Source organism: Electrophorus electricus, chromosome 6 (assembly GCF_041902795.1).
Source record: "Electrophorus electricus isolate QZ-2024a chromosome 6, ASM4190279v1, whole genome shotgun sequence".
NCBI classification, from domain to species: Eukaryota; Metazoa; Chordata; class Actinopteri; order Gymnotiformes; family Gymnotidae; genus Electrophorus; species Electrophorus electricus.
Genome location: NC_137502.1, coordinates 31,560,690 through 31,582,055, shown reverse-complemented (window position 1 = coordinate 31,582,055; position 21,366 = coordinate 31,560,690). Strand labels below are relative to the sequence as shown.

The window sequence follows — 21,366 nt, the reverse complement described above, 5'->3', positions numbered from 1 at the left end:
GCCGCGCACCATCTTAACCACGCAGCAGCGCCGTGCCTTCAAGGCCTCGTTCGAGGTTTCCTCCAAACCGTGCCGGAAGGTGAGTGGTTACATTCCTGCCCCCCCACACCCCACCCTACATCCTGGAGCATGAACCCACACAAGGAAGGTCAGAGAATTTCAGAGACTCCTAATGTCACCACACGGCAGGTGAGAGAGACCCTGGCAGCAGAGACTGGGCTGACGGTGCGGGTGGTGCAGGTCTGGTTCCAGAACCAGAGAGCGAAGGTGAGTCAGCCGGGTGTGGCATGGGTGCGAGGCACGCCCCTGCCGTGGGCGGGGTGGGGAGGCGGCGGGGCAGTTGTGACGGGTGGTGTCGCTGTGTGGGCAGATGAAGAAGATCGCCCGCAGGCAGCAGCAACAGCAGCAGCAGCAGGAGCAGGAGCAGATCGGCGGGAGCCGCAGGGGGCCCAGCCGAGGGGGGCGCCAGAGCAACGACGACAGTGAAGGTGAGATGCAGAGGCCTGGACGGATGAACAGTGGAGGAGCTGGAAGTCTGTGTGGATGGATGAATGGAAAGGTAGTGTGTGTGTGTGTGTGTGTGTGTCTGTGTGTGTGTGTGCTCACGCACGTGCTCACATGCGCATACACACTCTTTCCTTTCCTCAGATGGTTCCAGCAGTCATGGTTTAGATGGCATGCTCTCCTACTCCGCTATGCCCCGGCAGCAGCTGTTGGCTCTGGACCCAAACATTTATGGGAGTGAGCAATTCCGGCATGGGCTCACGCCGCCCCAGCTGGGCCCAGAGCAGATGCACCCCTACGGTAAGAGAAACACCTCCCTCAGCCCGTGCCCGTCCTGAGCTTTGCCTCCTTCTCCATGCCTTGCCTGCCATTGCCATTCTCATTCTCCCAGACTCAGAAGCAGTGTTCCACGACTTGGACAGCGATGGAAGCCTCAGTCACCTCGGTGATTGTCTCTTGGCGACAGCCGAAGGAGGGGTCTTGGCGGGGCGCGTGGGAAATCCGATTGACCGCCTCTATTCAATGCAAAACTCCTACTTCACCTCGTGACCCCTTCTTCACCTCTGGCCCCAGACTAACTCCTCCACTACCACCAGTGGCAGGAGAAGAACACAGACCAGGTCCTGCTGGAATCCCAGCCTTCCAGCACCGAGACTGGAGGACCGCACATACAACAGTCATACTAGAGCTGTGTAAATCATGTTCTTCATGAAGTAACTTCATTCATCCAGTTACCTTGCATACAGGAAATTCCACAATCTAGGATTGGACTAGCAAGACTCAAGGTGTCAGGAACAACAGCACCCTCGTGGTTAAACCAGTACCTATTGTGCATGACATCAACATATAGACACATGTACATACATTTTTCTAATAATCATAGGCACACGATAAATATGAATAGGCAGCTGTTTACCAAATTATTACCTCACCGTCTGTCCGCTGTCTGACAAAATATCTTAGGAGTAAACAAGTCTAATTCATATAGCAACCAGGAATATTCATTTGTAAATTTGTCACTTACAATGAACTGAACACACTGCACAAACCTTATTGCATAGGAATTTGCCGGCCATCAAAGTTTCTCCCAAAATAGTAGTTGAATCATAAATATCATGTGCATTAAGATAGTCCTTTTGGGGGAAAAAAAGCTTTTCCTGTAATAATTAAATTCTTTTTGCCATAATTTTTGTTAATTTTTTTAAAACAGCAAAACAGAGACCCAAATATTAAGCTGATTTTTCCACTAAGATTATTTCTTGCTCCAGGAGGGATGCGAAACCTCGACCATTAAGTACATTTTCTCATAAGATCTTTACATAGCTTTAGTGTTTTTCATTGTCTGATGTAACTGAACCTTCAAGAACGTTATCAAGGCCTTTATGAGACGAGTTATGTGTATTAGAGCAGGGAAACACTAAATTGTGTGATCACTAAAAGTGATATCCCCCCCCCCCCCCCCTTGGGAGTCTTACTAGGGTCCAGAGAGCACATACCAGAGTGAATAAGACAAAGCAAACACAATTCCACCAAGTGATAAAGGTCAAAAGAGGAGAGATGAGGCCTAATCCAGAGGACTAACCGGAGCCACCGGGGGAGTTGTGTGGCAAATGATTCAATACTGGAATACTGTTTGTCATGACACATATATTAACAACATGGTTGCAAATGGAAGACAATTGATGTGATTAGGTGCAATCCTAACATCTCAGATTAGTGAGAATGATAGAGTTTGGATACAGGGTAGATTTGCGCTTCTGTTTGAGGTAACATGCAGACGTTCAGAGTCTTTGTAGCAAGGTTTGGCCATTTTCTAGAGCCCTTGCCCTTTTTCTACTGCACCTGCAGAGAATTATATTAGAAAATAACTCATTAGGTAGTTCAGCTTTAACTATGATTCTGTAATGTACACAAATAAATGTTAGATTTCTTGATATCGAGCTGAGCTTAGTCCAGTTCTAAATATCACCTATGAAGTGTAGCAATTGCCAAATGTTGTAAAGAATTTTGTTTAAATTAAGGAACTTGTCAGGGTCATCACACAGTTAACAGGGTCACGTTGAGAGTTTTGCGGTTACAGGGTAGGGGTACTTTATATCGTCCACCTTATCTTTACTGTAAGTGTTAACAAAAGAACACCTCAGTCTTTAGGGAGTTTGTAGCACTTAGCAAAGTGATGCAAAATGTTCTTGTGCTCCAATGTATTGCGCTTGTGTTTATAACATTACTGTCAATGCAACTACCACTGCTGTCTCTCTCTGTATGATACTGTTGAATATTTTGTAGCTTCTCCTGTGTGGCATAACTTCAATATTGGAATATTTATGTTGCAGCATGAATTTACTGTATATGTGAGATGGTTCTTATTTAAACTGTAAGAATGTACAGATCATTTATCATTTCAACAGTCAGTTGTACATATCCTGACTACCAAGGTACGGAAGGATCTGACCACGTAGCTGCAACTGGACACCACAGCTTGTTAACAAATTGTGCATCCGAATGTTAACGAGACAAATATTCTTCAAACAGTTCCTGATTTTGGACTATTTTCGAATATTTCCTGGAGGACAATTGCTGAAAGGGAGATTATTTAAAGGAACAAAGGTGGGTTTTTTTTTTCCCTGTTCTGTGGGGGGTTTTTTTCGTGGATACTGTGTTTCTGTGTATTGTGTTTTCACCTTTACAATATAATCAGTCAGTTTGGCTGTTGCTATAATCTCAACTACTTGAAGGATAACTCTTCATTTTTGACCTCAGGGTTTGGATCAAAATGTCAGGTGAAAAAAAAAAAAAAAAACCCCAGCAAAAAAAATATTACGCTGCTCAGAAGAATTTCACATTTAATCAACCTTTTATTTCAACGACCAAGCTGATGAGAAGGAGGGGGAAACATCCGGCATGGTAGGCGAAGTATTCCTGACTCACAAGCCTGCACTCCCGTTCCTCCTGTCCATGGTCAAAGGAATTCCAAGCCACCACATCCCCCTCACGCTTTGTTCTTTTGCCAGCGGGTGGCTGGATGTGACATGAGGCAGAGACAGTATGCACTCCTTGGTTTAATATTATACAGTGACTCAGATGGGAGTGAGAGAGACACAGGAGGGACTGAACGAAAACACTCCACTCAGCAGTTTACAGCATTTCTTTTAAATCATAAAAGATTAACTGACATATCTTTAAGAGCATGAACAGGACCAAGACCGTGAAGGATAATATTTTGCCTTGACCATAGCCGACATTTGTATCACATGAATCAAACAAACATTCTTAGAGGCACAGCTGGAAATTTTTCTACATTTCAATAGCTGCTTCATGAAGCGCATTTGTTGATGGAACACGCTAAAACACGACAACAGTTCAGACTGCTTAACTCATCATTTGTATAGCATATACACAGCATTCCCAGCAAACACGTGCCTGACGATCAGCAAAATATGCATCAAATTTGTTTTCCTCAGACACATAGTAGCCCATATACAATTACTTTGAACTGGTAAAAAAGACAAAAAAAATAATGCACTTAACATCTAAATTTCATCATATCATACTTAAGGTCTGTCGTTTTTACTGTAAAAAAAACAAATATGTGTCAAACAAATGGGCAAACAACTACTCACTCTTTCTGGCTCAGTAGTACAAATGTACATTTATTACTGAATAACGTTTCTGAAACAGAACCATAATGAGTTAGCAGCTCCATGAAGCACCACGGTCTGGTTTAATGTCTGGGGCTTTACGTGGGCTGAGGCACTGCATTTCCTGTAAGGAGAAGAGTGAACCCTTTATTAGCACGTAAGGGTGATAGACAGCTTAAGATACTCATTAACAACGAGCTATCAGATCTGCAGTCCCTAAACAGAATTGGTTGTGTATTGTTGATAATCCTTATAGGCCAAAATTATAAATGTTGTTACAATAGAATTAATGCCTACCTAGTCCGTTAATATCGACACTTTCTGCACAGGTCAGAAAGCGAACTACGTGAGTGGAACAGGTCTGAGCAGAGGCTTGGTTCTCTTGTAGACAGCGTTCAAACTCCCTGAATTCTCCTGCACAGTCAGTCCGGATCTTCCTGATCACCGGACTTGAATCAGAAGATGAAGGAGAGGAGATAGCAGCTACTAACTTGCAAGACCTTATATAGACAATTTTTGAGCAGTACACAAAAGAAAGACTATAGCACGGTACTAACACATGTCTAAAGGGTGGGCATTAGTGCATGGTGGAGGGGTATTCATGGGGAGGAGGATATACGCTGCAGACGCACTGCGAGGAGGTGCACTGCGCCACCTTCAGCTTCAGGTGTTCACACTGCTTCTGCCACGCCGAGGGGTTAGACGCGACACAGCCGCCATACTCTTCTACCTCCGCCCGGCAGTATTTGGCTGTGATTTTCATTGCTGCCTCCCTAGAAACATTGACGTTATAGTTGGCTGCTAAGTTAAGTTTATGTAGGAGTTGCGTTAATACGCATGCTCTCCCAACAACACCCGGCAAAGCACGAGTTCCTAACCGCTAGTTATACAGAAATGTTTTATACAGCTTAGAAAAAGGAGGTGACGACAATTTAAGGAAAATAAAATAGCCAAGTTAGCTAACGCTAGCTTCTTTGTCACTTACAATGTGAAACAGCTAACTTCGCTGTTTAACTCGAGTGGCTAGACATGCATCAAGAACTCCAACTGAACAGAATATAAACTGAAAGACGTACATTTTGAACATTATTGAACAAACTAAACATTTTTCCCCTTTTTATAGCGATACTTACATAATTCACCAATTTGCCTTAATATCAGCACAGCTGGAGGTTAAAACCTGAATGCAGGTCCGACATGCGATTTCAACAGCGTGCTCCTTCCTGCAGCGTCCGGCTAATAACGATTCTCCAGGGTTTTTTATTTATTTATTTATTTATTTATTTATTTATTTATTTATTTATTCTGAGCACAACTCGTGTAATGCGGACGTTTTTATTTCGTGTAAAACTTTGTTCCACGTATTTTCTAAAAAACGCGACTGAGCCGGAGACTTTGTACAGCCAGAACCCGTTACCGGATGTGTCGTCGGCGTCGTACGCGTTTGCGTATGCGGAAGCTGTAGTACGTGTGGTCGCTGAGATTTTTTTGGGGGGGAAATCGCTACAGCGGCCGGACGGTGGGACGATAAGAAGCCGCCTTTTGCACCGTCTTCGCCCGTGAGGAGAGGGTGGAGAACAGAAAGGACCCGCAGAAGGAGGCACAAACCCAGGATGGACGACGCGAAAAAGCAAGGGAGCGCGGCCGCGGACGGTGTTCGGGGGCCGGCGGCGCTGCACGCATCCCCGTGTAGCCGGGAGGACGGGGCGGGCGACGAGCTCGTGCGCTCGGTGGCGCTCTACCGGCGCAGGCCGCGAGCCTTTCACGGCACGGTGCTCCCGTTCGTCGCGCTGCTCTACCCGGGCTGGTCGTACATGTGGCTCGGAGTGTACGGAGCTGCGGAGTATCCGGAGGCCGGCCTGCTGGCGCTCGCCGCCATCGGGATCGCGCACGTCCTGACGGTGCTCTCTGGATACTGGTCCGTGCACGCGCACTGTTGGCTCACCTGCTGGAAGGTAATTGCTCAAATGTCAAAGTACCGCGCGTAGTCTTACGCATCGTTCAACCAGGTGTAGCGTAAAGAGCGTCCGGTGTCCCCGCAGCGATGCGTGCTAGGGGCTTCACAGCCTGTATGGGGGTTAGTAGGACCCTCCTGCGAAGTGGTGTAGCAGTGTGTGAGAATCTCCCATCTGCGTGTCCCTCACAGGAGCCTGAGCCATCGAAGGCCAGATTAGCAAAAGTTATTCCCACCCCTAACAACGGCTCCGCTGAACTCGTGCCCCTCCAGAGAGATATGGTAAGACTCCAACATGTGTTTGATAAAGCAGCGACATAAGTGGCTACAGGAACAAATCCTGTCGGCATGCATTGGGTGTGGGAGTTGTTCCTACTTAACATTTCATGATAGAGTTGCATTAAATGAACTTAAGGGTTTACATTGGTTCAAAAGCTCTATACAACGTAAGTTTGCAGACATCAGCTAAGCCGGTTACTATAACAGAAGTTCACATTTGTGTGCCAGGACGAGGATGGAGAAGAAATCCTGTCCTTTGAGTTCCAGAAGATCCGCTATGTGTTCGACCGGGACCGGAAGCACTTTTTACCCGTGGCTTTCCCGGTCGACCAGCCGATAGGATATTTCCAAACGTGGAGGGGCTACCAGGAGGAGGCGGATTTGCGGGCTGCAGAGAAACGCTACGGCACCAACCGCGCTGAGATGGTGGTGCCCGACTTCCTGGAGTTGTTCAAAGAGAGAGCCACAGCTCCGTTCTTTGTCTTCCAGGTGTGTGGCTGTAGCTCCTTCCCTCCACCAACACACACACACACACACACACTTGACATTTAATGAGGCTATTGCAGTGTTTAGTTTGAATGTATGTTGTGAAAAAAACATTTGATTATATTCTGTGCCAACAGTCTAAATATGTTATTTTCTAATAGTATAACGTACGCCATGTTATACCAGGTTAAACAAAGTGTGCTGAGTGTAAGTGTGAATTGGACGGTCTTTGGTGAACGGTGTCCTGCAGGTGTTTTGTGTGGGCCTGTGGTGTCTGGATGAATACTGGTATTACAGTGTCTTCACACTCTTCATGCTGGTGGCCTTTGAGGCTTCTCTGGTGCAGCAGCAGATGAGGAACATGTCCGAGATCCGACGGATGGGAAACAAACCCTACATGATCCAGGTATCAGCTAATAACCTTAATACCTCCTTCCTTCTCAGAAGACACTAAAGTTCTTTTCTTAAAATGTGTTAATATGCCCTACTTTGACGGCCATGTAACTAAAGTGTTTAAATATTTGACTTTATTTCTGCATATATTTGTGAAAATTAGCCCTGTCCTGAGGATTTAGACATATTTTCTTCTTCAGGTTTACAGGAACAGAAAATGGCGACCTATATCCAGTGATGAACTTGTTGCTGGGGACATTGTTTCAGTCGGTAAGCTTCATAGAACAGTTCTTTTTAAACACGTGTGTACATAGTTTATAGAGTTGACCCATTTTTAATTGAGAAAACTATATAGATTCGACCCAAACCTGCTTACAAGAGTATGTTAAAAATGCAAGCATTTTTTTTCCTTGATTCATACATTAGCCCACACCTGCCCCACCCCAAAGTAACACAGTTTGTCCAGCTCAGCTGTGCGTGAGTTAATGTGGACGCCACTGGCCTGCACCTGTCCGTTCTGTTCACAGGACGCTCTCCCCAGGAGAACTTGGTCCCGTGCGACGTACTGCTGCTTCGTGGCCGCTGCATTGTGGACGAGGCCATGCTGACTGGCGAGTCCGTGCCGCAAATGAAGGTCAGTGTCTCCATCCAAAATGGAAGGCGGCCTTTGCCCCCCTGAATCGTGTGTGTGTGTATGTGTATGTGTATGTGTGACGAGAGGAACAGCTGAACTGATCTGTATCCACAGGAGCCGATCGAGGATTTGGACCCTGAGAGGATTCTGGACCTGCAGGCGGACTCCCGCCTCCACGTGATCTCAGGGGGCACTAAAGTGGTCCAGCACAGCGCCCCCCTCCGTGCCAGCGTGGGTCTCAAACGTTAGTGCTCACAACCCCGTTTGCTCTCCTCTCTGACGCCAGACATCCATTTCCTCTTTGTAGGCTGAGCACTGAACCTGTTCGTTTGGCTCATTCAGATAGAAATTTTTTTTCTCTCTCTCTCTCTCCATGCAGCTGTGGACAATGGGTGTGTGGCATATGTTTTACGAACAGGGTTTTATACCTCACAGGTGAGGAGACTAATAAAATCTACCCCTTCTTAAAACCCTACAAGTCCTTTACTCTTCTATGCAGTAGATTAAGTGCAACGCTATTTGTGCACAACTGAAATCGTAGCATCTGACGTGCTGGTGTCCTGTGTCCAGGGGAAGCTGTTGCGGACCATTCTGTTTGGAGTGAAGAGGGTGACGGCCAACAACCTGGAGACGTTCATCTTCATCCTTTTCCTGCTGGTGTTTGCCATTGCTGCAGCTGTGTACGTGTGGGTGGAGGGTGAGTCACGCCGATCTCTCACACAGCAGCAATTAATCAGCCAGTGAACCAGAACTTTTATTAGTAGTCCAGAGTCATCCAAGTGTTTAATAATTTCGTTTAATAGTTAAACATGATGACATTATTTTCTCATAACTATAACAAATGTGTGGTATACTGTTCCATTATACCATTATACTTAGTTTTTTAAGGATATTTTTCTATTTATTATATTGTGATATACCATACGGGTGCTTGGGATGCTCTGAATGTGTTGAGCACACACTCTTAACATCAAGTATGGCCATCTTGGCCACAGCTCTCGTAGTCACCCCCTTCGCTTGTCCGTCCCGTTTCCCGTCTCCGTCCCAGGCACCAAGGACCTGAGCAGGAATAAGTACAAGCTGTTTCTGGAGTGCACCCTCATCCTGACGTCGGTGGTGCCGCCCGAGCTGCCCATCGAGCTCTCACTGGCTGTCAACACCTCCCTGATCGCCCTGGCCAAGCTCTGTGAGTGGCCGCGCGCAAGCTACAGCAAGGTTTCGGGGGCTTAGACAGCCGGCTCGTCCCGCGCACCCTCAAAGCACGCTTTTCCAAGCCTCTCCTCGGGGACCCGCAGACGATCCACGTCTTTGCTGTGTCCCAGCTCCCCGGACATCTCGACCAGGTGCTCGGTGATGCCGAATGCTTGCTTTAGGTGTGCCGGCGGAGCGAAGTGGTGGACATCCAGGGGCTCCTCCCGGGACTAGATTGGAAAACACGGCATTGAAAGATCGTCTCCCAAAACCACTAGCACTGTGCTGACTCGTGCGCACTAACGGTTATTTAGACAGTAGAAGTAGTTGGCGTTGCGGCTGAGATTGGCCTTCTTCCCCTGACGCTCGTGTTCTCTGTTGCATCCCCTTGGCAGATGTGTTTTGCACAGAGCCCTTCCGGATCCCTTTTGCAGGAAAGGTGGAGATCTGCTGCTTTGATAAGACTGGAACTCTAACCAGCGACAGCCTGGTTGTGCGTGGCGTGGCAGGACTGAGGTACAGCCTGTGCGCTCACGCAGTAAGATGAGCTAATAAGACTATAGCAACACATCAGTAACAGTGTATATTTATGACCTCCTAGAGAAGGAAAAGAGGTGATGCTGGTCTCTGAAATCCCGGTGGAGACCCATCGCGTGGTGGCTACCTGTCATTCTCTGGTAACCCTCGATGACGGCCAGCTAGTGGGCGATCCTCTGGAGAAGGCCATGCTGACGGCAGCAGACTGGACCCTCACTAAAGGTCAGGGGACACAGGCAGCTCGTCAGTTCTAGTCTGATATTAATGCCCCTCTACCAACCCAAACAATATGAGATCCTGATGCCTCTGCCAGCAGTATTCAAGCTTTGACTGATAGCAACAGGGATCTACAGTGTAACAATAATTTGATCTGTTGTATTGTCTGTAGTTATAAATGTGTTACTTTGTCATAAACAGCTATGGATATTGGATTTGTCTGACTGTTCGTTCGGGGTCTTATTTCTTTACTATGATGAACACTTCCCTCGCCAGATGAGAAGGTGTTTCCTCGTGCAATAAAGACCCCGGGCCTGAAGATCCACCAGCGCTTCCACTTTGCCAGCGCCCTGAAGCGCATGTCTGTCCTGGCTTCCTACGAGAGGCTCGGCTCCACCGAGCTCTGCTACATCTCCACCGTCAAAGGGGCTCCAGAGACCCTCAGGAGCATGGTAAACTCCTCCTGACGGGCCCAGCTCGGTATTTTAGACAGACTCCAGTTCCTGATGATTGCGCTGTCCTTATTGTGAAGAACATTAAACATGAATGTCGGGCTACGTCCAGGTTGGCTGAATGAGGTCACGTGGTTTTACTTCTCCAACTTTTGAGGACACGTTATAGCTAGAAATTCTGTTTTAGAAGCAGCTATAATGGAAAAAAAATGTTTATATATTGGGGTTTTTTTGTTGTTTTTTTTAAACGTTTACGTGTAGAACGTATGATCAGTGTCAAGGTCATGGTGGTGTTCGCATGCGTAACATAAAACCTGCCATACACCAGTTTTCACAGTGCCCAGCCAGCTATGACGAGGTCCACAGAGAGATGTCCCGAGAAGGAGCCCGAGTTCTAGCGCTGGGCTACAAAGAGATGGGACACCTCAGCCACCAGCAGGTACTCTACTGATGACATCTTCCTGTTCCTTAACAGGCTGATTCCACAACTTGCTGTCAATAAAGTGACAACAGATAGTCGTGGCGCCCCAAGTCAGAAATTTGCATCAGAATGAGGGTTTGAAGTCGGGGCATGCGGGCGTGGGCGCAGGTTGACCGCGGTCCTGTGTGCAGGTGCGGGAGATGAATCGTCAGGCCCTGGAGTGTGACCTGAGCTTCGCCGGCTTCATGGTGGTGTCGTGCCCGCTCAAGAATGACAGCAAGATGGTCATCCGAGAGATCCAGGAGGCCTCGCACCATGTGAGTGGGCCAACGCAGACGCCAGCCCGTCGTAAACCCGAGTGGAAGTAGATGAGCTGGAGTTCCTTAAACCTTGAATGCTGTCTGTCTCTCTCTCTCTCTCACACACGCATACACACACGCATCTATCTGTCTGTCCTCAGGTCGTAATGATCACCGGGGACAACCCTCTAACCGCATGTCACGTAGCCAGAGAGCTCCACTTCATCCAGAAGGAGCACACGTTGATCCTCCAGCACGGCCCTGCTTCAGGTACGCATGCGGCGCGGGGAAGGTCCCCGGTGCTCTACGCGAGAGCCGCTGACGCTCGCGTACGAGTGTCTTTTTTCGGTAATGCACGTGCACTTCTCCTCATCACTCCCCCGTTCGCTGTGCAGGCGAGTGGCAGTGGGAGTCTATAGACGGTACCGTGCACCTGCCTCAGCCTCCTCCCTCCGTCCAGGGGCTCATCGGCCGCTACGATCTCTGTGTGACCGGCGAAGGCCTGACCAGGCTGACCTATGACCCCTGTCTGCTCAGGGCCCTGCTGCCACATGTGCGAGTGTTTGCCCGTGTCAGTCCGAAACAAAAGGTCAGCAGTTTTTGTTTGTTTGTTTTTATTCGTAAGCAAATGTAATATTTATTTTTTTAATCACATGTAGAATAGAATAAAAATGATCCCATAATGCAGTAAAGTTTAAAATGCAAGTTTAAAATTGCTGTATGTCTCGTCATAGCTAAAAGCACTTGTATTTGTTTGTTTATTTATCTGTTGTTTTTATTGTAGGAGTTTGTCATAACAAGCCTAAAGGGGTTGGGCTTTGTCACTCTCATGTGTGGTGATGGCACCAATGACGTCGGCGCACTCAAACACGCCCACATAGGTGAGATTTCAACACTGGACGCCTACAATAAACAGGTCGAGTCCTTGTGTGTCATTCTGGTGTTGAGAAGTGTGTGACTGGTTGGACACGTGTGAAGCAAGTAACAAGTCCCACCTCTTCTGCGGCTGTTCGATTTGCATATGTAAAGAGCGCTTCTTCCGTGAGATGATCGATTGCCTTTCCATGTCTCCAGGTCATACGTTAATCACACTTACTCGCAAATCCCACCAGAACTGCAGCGGTACTAAGCATCCCTGCTGTGCTCTTCTGTGTTAGGAGTGGCCCTATTGGCTAATGCCCCAGAACGAATGCCAGAGAAGAAAAAACGAGGAAGAGACAAGGAGCCCCCTACTGGTGACCCCAGGCCATTGCCTCCCATCTCAAGTTCAGGGAGTAAACTGAGCTCGCGGGCAGCCAGACAGAGGATGATGGCCCAGAGGGAAGAGCAGCTTGCTGCCCAGAAGGTGCGTGCAGAGTGTCTGTCCGCCTCACCTTCATCGGTGTCTCACTGAGGAGTGTGTTCTTCTGTTGAACATTGCTCTGCGTAGCACCTCACGAACTGGGCTTGTAACTGAAGTCACCTGCACGTTTAAGGGAATGAAAATGCAACACACACACACACACACCCTGATGACACCATGCGCCCTTGTAATTTCCGCTGCAGGAGCGGCTCAGTCAGGTACTCCGGGAGTTGGAGGAAGACCAGCTTCAGGTGGTCAAGCTCGGGGACGCCTCGATAGCAGCCCCCTTCACCTCCAAACTCTCCTCCATACAGTGCAGTAAGTAATGGGCACGCCTGTCCATCAGTCCGCTGTCCCTGGCGTGATCGGCCTGGGCCTCGCCTTAACGCCACTGCATTTCCTCCTCCTCCCCCCAACCCCCAACCCCAGTCTGTCACGTGATTAAACAGGGCCGCTGCACCCTGGTCACCACGCTGCAGATGTTCAAGATACTGGCCCTGAACGCACTGGTGCTGGCCTATAGCCAGTCCGTGCTCTACCTAGAGGGCGTGAAGTTCAGCGACTTCCAGGCCACCCTTCAGGGCCTGCTGCTCGCCGGGTGCTTCCTCTTCATCTCCAGGTCGAAGGTGAGAGACTGGTGGAAGCTGATGCTGGTTCATGGCAGATTTGACCTTTTAAAGGCTGAATTAATTTATTTTAGAGGTGGGGTTTTGTTTGTTTGATATTTGTCACCATTCTGGTCTGCAGCCACTGAGGACCTTGTCCAAAGAGCGCCCCCTGCCCAACATATTCAACCTCTACACAGTTCTGACAGTCCTGCTCCAGTTTGCTGTGCACTTCGGCAGTCTGGTCTACCTGTACAGGGAAGCACAGAGCAGAAGCCCACCCAGGTATCCTCACCGCTTCCCTTACACAGGCCCGGAGGTCCACTGCTTTGTGATGCATAACGCAGCTTCCGCACTCCGAAGCCTGCTCTGATTGCTGCACAATCAAGCAGGACAGTGGTCCTCCTGGACTGGAATCGGACCCCCTGGTGAAAGAGATGCCGCCAGATGAGGGACATTTCCATGCATTTCTTGCTGTCCTTTATGTCTGCTCTGTCTGTCCCACAGAGAGGAGCAGTTTGTTGATCTGTATAAAGAATTTGAGCCCAGCCTCATCAACAGCACTGTGTACATAATGTCCATGGCCATGCAAATGGCCACTTTTGCCATCAACTACAAGGTACCAATCTTTTTATATAAACACATTTTTAAAAAAGGACCATTTTAAACCATGAATGTGTTTTCAACATGTTCACCAAGAGTTTGGCTGTACATGTTCTTTTACATATTTTATTGTCACTGCTGTGTACTTTTAACTAATATGAATTGCATCAGTTAGAAGAACTTGTCTTTCCCAGGGCCATCCTTTCATGGAGTCTCTTACTGAGAATCGTCCTTTGCTGTGGAGCATTGCCTTATCTGGGCTTGCCATCGTGGGGCTCCTGACGGGGTCATCACCTGAATTTAATGAGCAGTTTGCCCTTGTGGATATTCCAACAGAGGTGAGCCTGTGGAGTTTGTATCGCAACGGCCGCTCGGACGGGTTCCCATGCCTTATCCTTAGGGATGTGTTTCACACAGATGAAGCGCATATTCATATTTGTTTTGCGCCGTGTCTTTACAGTTCAAGCTGGTGATAGCCCAGGTCCTGGTGGCGGATTTTGTCGCCGCCCTGCTTGTGGATAGAGTCTTGCAGTTCCTGCTCGGCAAAGGGACCCTGCGGTTGCCTAACTGAACCGTCCAATGAGTAGTCGCGAAAGCAATTGCTGTACCCGGCAAGCAGACTACAGACAGGGACGAGTGAAATCGCTGGCGGGTGACGTCTGCAACCTCCTCACCCCTCTTCCCCCGCACGGGCAGACGAGCGTGGCACGCAATACTGTACACACCCCCCAGTGTTCCTGTTCTCTGTCCCTATTCTTTGTCTTTTGGCTTTTTCTTCACTCAGCCCTGTTGCTTTTCTCCTCTCCATGTTATATAATCCCCTTTTATCCACTGTAACCCCCTCCCCGACCCCAAACGGCCAAGAAGATAACAGTATTGTGTGGAATGAGTGTGTTCGGTGCGTTTCAGTCGCCATTGACGGGCATTCTCTAAGAGAACTGCAGTGTGTTTAATTGGTTTTTTCTGTTTGTTGTTTTGTTTTTTTGTAAAAAGACAGATGTCTGACAGACTTATAAAATATCAAAAAACATTGTTGTGTCCTCTTTGTTACATCTAAACCATTTAGTGACCTTTTTTTCTTTATTTGTATAAAGGTGCTTTCAGTAACGAGTAATGGTATGCTACGTTTTAAGAAACGTTTGAACGGATATTATTATTATATTTAAGAAATGACAGTTAAAAACACTTTACATTTTCACAAAAAGTGTATATAAAACTTTTATTTATTTTTGGAGTTCCATTTAATTTTAAGTTATGGAAATTGTCGAGTGTACGCTGTTGGCAAACCTATACAACTACATTAAAAATGATACCACCGTCAGAATTGCTATATACACGAAACAGAATTCAACATCAAAGGTGCTCTCTCGTTCAGTAGCGGATCTGATAACACAAACATGAGGAAACTGAGCTGCCTAAATAACCGACAGAACATCACGACGGGTATCTGTGCCAAATGAGGAGGCCGTCTTCACGACTGCAGGGGTTACGTGAAACTTGTGCCGGGACGGTTGTGACTGTTGCGCGCCAGGCCCTCGCCGATCCTCCGCGAGTAGAGCGACTACAATGTGCCTTTCAGAGAGCTTGAAATAAGGGCAGTGAGCCCTACAAACTACATTTCCCATAATGCTTGGCTGGCTGCAACCGGGAGAAAAGCGTTTGTTTTGGCGAGCGCGCGGGCTTTGAAAGAAAATGGCGGAACGTCTAAGTGAAAAGTTTGAGGGGTTCGTATTTTTTTTCCTCCTGTGGTTAATTATTTTTAAGACACCAGTTGTATTTTTGTCGAAACGATCACGTTAAAAAATAGTTAAAGTAAACGTCTTAAACTAGCTAGCTTACATGACAAGAATGCACAACCGGTATCGCTAACAAGTAAGAGCTGTTAGCTTTCTACGTAGCTAGCGTTAGGTGAGAGAAATGGGTAATTTGGCTAATAGCGTTAGCAGCTAGCTAACTAGGTCGTCGTGTACTCTTTAGCTACTATGTAAACTCTTTTTTTCCCTAACATTTCGTTTCTTTCATAGGCATGGCGATATCCAACACACGGTAAGCCGTTTTTGAGGAATTGCTTCTTAAACGCTATCTTAACTTGGCTAGCCAGCTGTTTAGTAGATGTGGAGACCATTTTGTTATGCCAGTTTGTCCGCACTGTCTCGACTGGATAACTTGTCGTGCTGGGCCCTGGTGGTGCCTGTTTAAAGTATGACTCACTTAATAAGCCCCGTTACACGGATCCAAGTTCTTTGGAGCCGTTCAACCAGGCACGCCCGAACCCTGTTCTAGAAGTGCAGCGTTAGGGCGCAGTTCGCAGGTGGATTCCGTTTTAACCACCTCCCTTGGTGACTAATGAAACAACACTCCGAAACCCTTAAGTTCACCTTAACTGTTTGTTTGTTTTTTCCTTCTGCATTTTGTTTTAGGGCACATCAGAGGAAGTTTCACAAGGGACTAAAAGGCCACCATCAGACAGAGCCCCAAGCCCAGAGCCTCTGCCGAAGTCACCTCGTACTTTGTCTCCCTCAGCTGTCAGACCCACTTCAGAAGGAGAGAAGCAACCGGACGAGCCCAAGTCAAACGGTGCACAGGACAGCAGTGGAGGGAGAGTAACAGACGAAGTGGCACCAGATCTTAGCCCTTGCTCACGTAGGAAGTCCTGGAGGAGGTCAACTAGAGGCAGGAGATCACTCCCTTCCCTGGCCAGCACCTCCCATTGTGAGTCTCACTAACATTGAAAAATATATATCTGAGAAGGCTGTCTTGTTGGTGGGTTTAACAGTACCACTGTCCTGACATTGTAAGATGTGCTTTAATCTTTTTTTTTTCTTTTCCTCCTTTTTTTTTTTGTTTTTTTTTTAAGCTCTGTGTAAATCTATCAGCCAAGACTTGCGTGATGATGAGAGGCTGGAGAAACTAATGGAAACTGCGATGCAGGTACTTTACGTGGCTGGCGAGTAACTTGACCTTTCCTTCACCAGGGCTTTGCTCTGATCCCACCTTTAACTCTGTTGTCCCTGCCCTCCCTGTCTCCTGTGCCCACACAGCACACAGTGAGGAGGCTGCGGGACACACTCTGTACTCTCCCCGGGGCTGATTTAGAGTCACTGCAGACACAAGGTACACCTGATAGTTTACCTCCGAAACTGTGTTGTTTTAATTTGAAATAATGTTTTCTTTTCAATGAGTTGTTCACCACACCTCACAGGCAGGAGTTACTTTTTCTACAAACATGTTAATGGACACCTGTTTTTCTCTTGCTCTGTAGTTGATTGTTTACAGAGGGAATGGAACAGTGTGGCTAAAAACATTAGGGAAGAAAATTTACTTTCAGTCTCTAGCACTAACAGGTAAGGGTGAAGTTTAAGTGTACTTGAAGTCACATTTGTTCCAATCCCTGTGATTTACCCTGTTCTAACATAAATACATTCATGTCATTAAACCTGGTCTGTGTGTGTGTGTCTGTAGCAACCCTGCTATTCAGAAAGCCATTGAACGCACAAAAGAGGCCAGCAGCAGGTAGGCCTTTGTGGTGGGTTGTGCTGTTTAGGTGAAATGTAATGCATGTAACTCCAGCGTACCAGATCAGTCAGCATTTATTGATTTTTCATAAAATTAATGTCACATAATTACCTTACTTAAGGTTACAGGCTGAGAGTTCTTCTTGGGAGTCCCTGCTCAACAAACACCGCACTAAAGCTGAAGAACTGGCCAAGTGAGTACAACACAGGAAACACAAGAGTGGCCACTCGCACCCTAGTCACATTAAGACCATTGATGGACTGTGATTTGCGTGTCGTCTACAGACGAGTGGAGCAGGGCCAGGAGAGGGGCGTGATGCTGGACACATCCAGCATCGCCCAGTCCTCCCAGAGCAAACTTCTCCTGAACAAACCCGACTACCACGCGGTCCTAAGCCGGCAGCAGAGGGTGCTCAGTACAATGGAGCTGGTGGTGAGAATATGTGACGTTTATTAGATAACTTTTAGGTGTGAGGTTGCAGCGTTTGTCCAGCAGGAAGCGCTGGCGAGCTGCAGTGATTCCTCTTTCTGAAGTCAGCAAGCACAGAGCTCTGTTCTTTTAAATGTGCTCAGTGAGAAACTTTTACACATAATTACATGGCTTTTAGGAGCCAGAAGAATATTAGGGTGACGCACATCACAATTCTGCACACTTAGTCACTTCAGAAAATAAGCTTGATTTACATTAAAATGATTTTCTTTACTGTTGATTTTTGTCCCTAGATGGACTCTCAGTGCATGATGTTGAAGGAGCTTCTGTCCTTCCAAGAGCAGTCTCAGTTAATGGTGAAGGAGACCAGTGCTAGATTGGGTGAGAAATACACTGTCTGGTCACTTGGGCAGAAAAATGCTTCTGTTTAAAAATTCAACCAAACACACACACACACAAAAGAAAACAGTAGGTGATTGGTCCTTACTGTAACTTTTTGTCCCTTGTGTGTTCCTCACAGCTCGCAGTGCTGGAATCCAGGACCTGCCTTCTTCCCCAGTGAGGCATTTTCTTAGTGGTGCTTTGCCTACTGAATCGTCCTAGTTATCCTGTGATGTTTCCCAAAGGACCCAGCATTCAGAGACTGTAAAGTGTCCATTTTAACAGGGCAGTAAATACTGTTGTGTGTTTTTGTGTACATATATAAACACTTGTTCGTTCGTATTAAACTTGTCAAATATAAATATGCGACAACAAAAATACAACATTTTAAGACAGACATGTTATTGCGATTGGGTGACTACACCTTCTAGAATCCATATGGTGATCATAATGGTTATTATGAGAAATGGATGCATTATTACAATTTTATGAAGACATTTTCAAGGACTGGTGAGTTGGGATTGACCAAGGAGAGACACTGAACACTAGGTGGCAATATAGGTATTCATTTACAGGTACATCTCAATAAATTAGAATATCTTTGAAAGTTAATTTATGTCAGTAGTTCAATTCAAAAAGTGAAGCTTGTATATTATATAGATTCATTACGCAGAGTGATCTATTTCAAGCATTTATTTCTTTTAATGTTGATTATGGCCTACAGCCAATGAAAACCCAAAAGTCAGTATCTAGAAAATTTGATGATGAAAAAGTTCAATATTGTAGACTCATGGTGTCGCACTCTAATCAGCTAATTGGCACAACACCTGCAAAGGTTTCCTAAGCCATTAAATGGTCCCTTAGTCTGGTTCAGTAGGCTACCCAATCATGGGGAAGACTGCTGACTTGACAGTTGTCCAGAAGGCAGTCATTGAAACCCTCCACAAGGAGGGTAAGCCACAAAAGGTCATTGCTAAAGAAGCTGGCTGTTCACAGAGTGCTGTATCCACGCATATAAATGGAAAGTTGAGTGGAAGGAAAAAGTGCACAAGCAACAGGGATAACCGCAGCCTTGAAAGGATTGTCAAGAAAAGGCGATTCAAGAATTTGAGGGAGATTCACAAGGATTGGACTGCTGCTGGAGTCAGTGCTTCAAGAGCCACCACACAGATGTATCTAGGATATGGACTACAACTGTTGCATTCCTTGTGTCAAGTCACTCATGACCCAGAGACAACATCAGAAGTGTATTACTTGGGCCAAGAAGAAAAAGGACTGGACTGTAGTTCAGTGTTCCAAAGTCCTGTTTTCAGATGAAAGTAAATTTTGCATTTCAATTGGAAATCAAGGTCCTAGAGTCTGGAGGAAGAGTGGAGGGGTACACAATCCAAACTGCTTGAGGTCTAGTGTGAAGTTTCTACAATCAGTGATGGTTTGGGGAGCCATGTCATCTGCTGGTGTTGGTCCACTGTGTTATATCAAGTCCAAAGTCAGCGCAGCCGTCTACCAGGACATTTTAGAGCGTTTCATGCTTCCCTCTGCTGACAAGCTTTATGGAGATGCGGATTTAATTTTCCAGCAGGACTTGGCACTTTCCCACACTGCCAAAAGTACCAATACCTGGTTTAATAACCACAGTCTCACTGGTTTGATTGGCCAGCAAACTCACCTGACCTAAACCCCATAGGGAATCTATGGGGTATTGCTAAGAGGAATATAACAATGCAGATGAGCTGAAGGCCGCTATCAAAGCAACTCGGCCTTGCATAACACCTCAACAGTGCCACAGGCTGATCACCTCCATGCCATGCTGCATTGCTGCAGTAATTCATGCAAATGGAGCCTTGACCAAGTATTGAGTGCATATACTGTACATACTTTTCAGTAGGCCAACATTTATGTATTAAAAATAATTTTTTGAATAGGTCTTATTCAATATTCAAATATTCAAGTATTCTGAGATACTGACTTCTGGGTTTTCATTGGCTGTAGACTATAACCATCAACATTAAAAGAAATAAATGCTTGAAATAGATCACTCTGTGTGTAATGAATCTATATAATATATGAGTTTCACTTTTTGAATTGAATTACTGACATAAATGAGCTTTTCGATGATATTCTAATTTATTGAGATGCACCTGTACATTGTCATGCTGTACTGATATTTACCTTTTAAACCTCTGTGCCTCTTTTGCTTTTCTTGGTTGCGTTTTTTATGTTTTTGAGTTGGTAAAATGTCCCTGTGTGTGTGAGAGAGACAGAAACATAGACAACTTTTCATAAGCCTGCCAAAGTACTTTTTATACTTTTTATAAGCATGATTAAATAATTAAGGTATGTGCTTCAAGATGTCTTCACTTCCTGAACACAGATCAATCTTCCCCCGTACAGATCAAGTCTTGACCTGGATCAAAAAGGATCTTCACTGGATAAGCATTTTAATAGCTTAAATTGGCTGTAGTCCAACATTAGTCTGTGTCCAGGAACTAAAGTCTACATATGTATAATGAACGCAATACTCTTTGCTCAGATGTTCATCCTTGCCACTTGCTTTCTAAAATGACAAATAAACGATCCCTTACTCGCTCAAGAGCGCAAGAGAACAATCTTTGTACAGCTTAAAAGAAACTTGTTCTCTAGGAGCCTCTGTTTCCAGTTCGATGTAGCCTGCTCTCCTGCCTCATGTTCTCGCCACCCATTTGTGCCTCATGACCAATCTGTCCTTTCCCCTCCCCCACCGCGCCCACCCCCCCTCTCTTCTCTCCTCCCAGTGACACCGGGGTACTGAGGCAGAACGAAGCACTAACACTGCCCGCGATTCACGCGCCAGCTTTTCATTCACATCTTCCCTCGTGTAACCCCACCTCCCACTCTTTTCACCTTTCCCTATCAGGAGAAACAATGCAGGCTTCTCAAACTGATAAGCATCCAGTCCGGGCTGGCCATTTGAGATGATGTTTACTTGTCTTAGAATCTGAGAACCCCTGGACAGGAAGCTGTGAAGGTGATCCTTTGAGTACCCACAGCAGTGCAGCGAGGGCAACAAGCTTCGCCGCCGTGACAACGGCATAGATGGATCAAATTGCTAAGGCTCTGGGTGCAGCAGTAACGGTTTCGGCCATCTCCCACAGCTTCTTTCCATCTCCATGAGCTCCTTGTTGACGCGCGTTGATTAGTATTTTGTATGCGTAGTGATGTGGAGGAGGTGTAGGAGAAAAGTAGGGTTAAGTTAGAGGCATTGGGGGTGGGTGGCACACAGCTAGAGATCGATTCTTATTTAGATGAAAATGAGGCCGACTGCTCGTGGGCTGAGCGTGCATCTGCCTCAGAAAGAGCTAAAGAGGACACCTATTCAGGCTAAGATGGAGGGGAAAAAAAAACAATTCTCTCAGGGAGACAGGTAGTTTTCACTTAAATCAGTACACCCATTTTTAAAGGAAAAATCCATTAGCATGTAAACCTTTTTCATATTTGGTAAAAGAT

General features: G+C 46.4%; 4 protein-coding genes across 5 annotated transcripts in view; 3 read left to right on the top strand and 1 right to left on the bottom strand.

The window, feature by feature from the left end:
• lmx1al (LIM homeobox transcription factor 1, alpha-like) overlaps nt 1–3,219 on the top strand; it is a 15,645-nt gene extending 12,426 nt beyond the window's left edge. For both annotated transcript variants that reach the window (XM_027017288.3, XM_081716461.1), the window contains exons 5-9: nt 1–79; nt 190–267; nt 371–488; nt 649–804; nt 896–3,219. The exon at nt 1–79 is cut by the window's left edge. In XM_027017288.3, the coding sequence (XP_026873089.2) occupies nt 1–79; nt 190–267; nt 371–488; nt 649–804; nt 896–1,053 (589 nt within the window). In that variant the 3' untranslated portion in view covers nt 1,054–3,219. The remainder of the gene's footprint in view (nt 80–189; nt 268–370; nt 489–648; nt 805–895) is intronic.
• A 120-nt stretch (nt 3,220–3,339) lies between these two features.
• Nucleotides 3,340–5,603, bottom strand: chchd5 (coiled-coil-helix-coiled-coil-helix domain containing 5). Its single transcript, XM_027017289.3, has 4 exons — nt 5,276–5,603; nt 4,775–4,915; nt 4,440–4,591; nt 3,340–4,266 (listed from the first exon to the last, which is right to left on the bottom strand). Coding segments are annotated over exons 1-4 (321 nt in total). The 5' UTR covers nt 5,278–5,603; the 3' UTR covers nt 3,340–4,240.
• A 15-nt stretch (nt 5,604–5,618) lies between these two features.
• Nucleotides 5,619–14,584, top strand: atp13a1 (ATPase 13A1). The gene is made up of 25 exons (XM_027017287.3): nt 5,619–6,097; nt 6,289–6,378; nt 6,604–6,864; nt 7,112–7,267; nt 7,455–7,524; nt 7,782–7,888; nt 8,003–8,132; nt 8,268–8,323; nt 8,459–8,585; nt 8,937–9,074; nt 9,475–9,595; nt 9,681–9,838; nt 10,109–10,284; nt 10,613–10,723; nt 10,897–11,022; nt 11,166–11,274; nt 11,400–11,593; nt 11,789–11,885; nt 12,162–12,349; nt 12,550–12,664; nt 12,776–12,972; nt 13,094–13,236; nt 13,459–13,570; nt 13,749–13,892; nt 14,015–14,584. The coding sequence occupies exons 1-25, from the start codon at nt 5,756–5,758 to the stop codon at nt 14,123–14,125; spliced, it is 3,579 nt and encodes a 1,192-aa protein (XP_026873088.2). The 5' UTR covers nt 5,619–5,755; the 3' UTR covers nt 14,126–14,584.
• Nucleotides 14,585–15,056: 472 nt separating this feature from the next.
• On the top strand, nt 15,057–20,473 carry dsn1 (DSN1 component of MIS12 kinetochore complex). The gene is made up of 11 exons (XM_027017297.3): nt 15,057–15,278; nt 15,579–15,600; nt 15,975–16,266; nt 16,412–16,485; nt 16,596–16,668; nt 16,817–16,898; nt 17,017–17,067; nt 17,192–17,263; nt 17,355–17,502; nt 17,793–17,880; nt 18,020–20,473. Exons 1-11 carry the CDS (start codon nt 15,247–15,249, stop codon nt 18,100–18,102), a joined length of 1,017 nt encoding a protein of 338 aa, XP_026873098.2. The 5' UTR covers nt 15,057–15,246; the 3' UTR covers nt 18,103–20,473.
• The last annotated feature ends 893 nt before the right edge of the window (nt 20,474–21,366 follow it).

Excerpts from the sequence above, each read along its gene's own strand:
- chchd5 (XM_027017289.3), bottom strand. Across the intron at positions 4,592-4,774 it reads GCGCAGTGCACCTCCTCGCA|TCCGGTGATCAGGAAGATCC; the intron begins GTGCGTCTGCAG and ends TTCTGATTCAAG. Across the intron at positions 4,267-4,439 it reads TGTCGATATTAACGGACTAG|GAAATGCAGTGCCTCAGCCC; the intron begins GTAGGCATTAAT and ends TTCTCCTTACAG.
- atp13a1 (XM_027017287.3), top strand. The coding sequence starts at position 5,756 with ATGGACGACGCGAAAAAGCAAGGGAGCGCGGCCGCGGACGGTGTTCGG. Across the intron at positions 11,275-11,399 it reads CCAGCACGGCCCTGCTTCAG|GCGAGTGGCAGTGGGAGTCT; the intron begins GTACGCATGCGG and ends TTCGCTGTGCAG. Across the intron at positions 12,973-13,093 it reads TCTTCATCTCCAGGTCGAAG|CCACTGAGGACCTTGTCCAA; the intron begins GTGAGAGACTGG and ends TCTGGTCTGCAG.
- dsn1 (XM_027017297.3), top strand. The coding sequence starts at position 15,247 with ATGGCGGAACGTCTAAGTGAAAAGTTTGAGGG. Across the intron at positions 15,601-15,974 it reads ATGGCGATATCCAACACACG|GGCACATCAGAGGAAGTTTC; the intron begins GTAAGCCGTTTT and ends ATTTTGTTTTAG. Across the intron at positions 16,267-16,411 it reads CCTGGCCAGCACCTCCCATT|CTCTGTGTAAATCTATCAGC; the intron begins GTGAGTCTCACT and ends TTTTTTTTTAAG.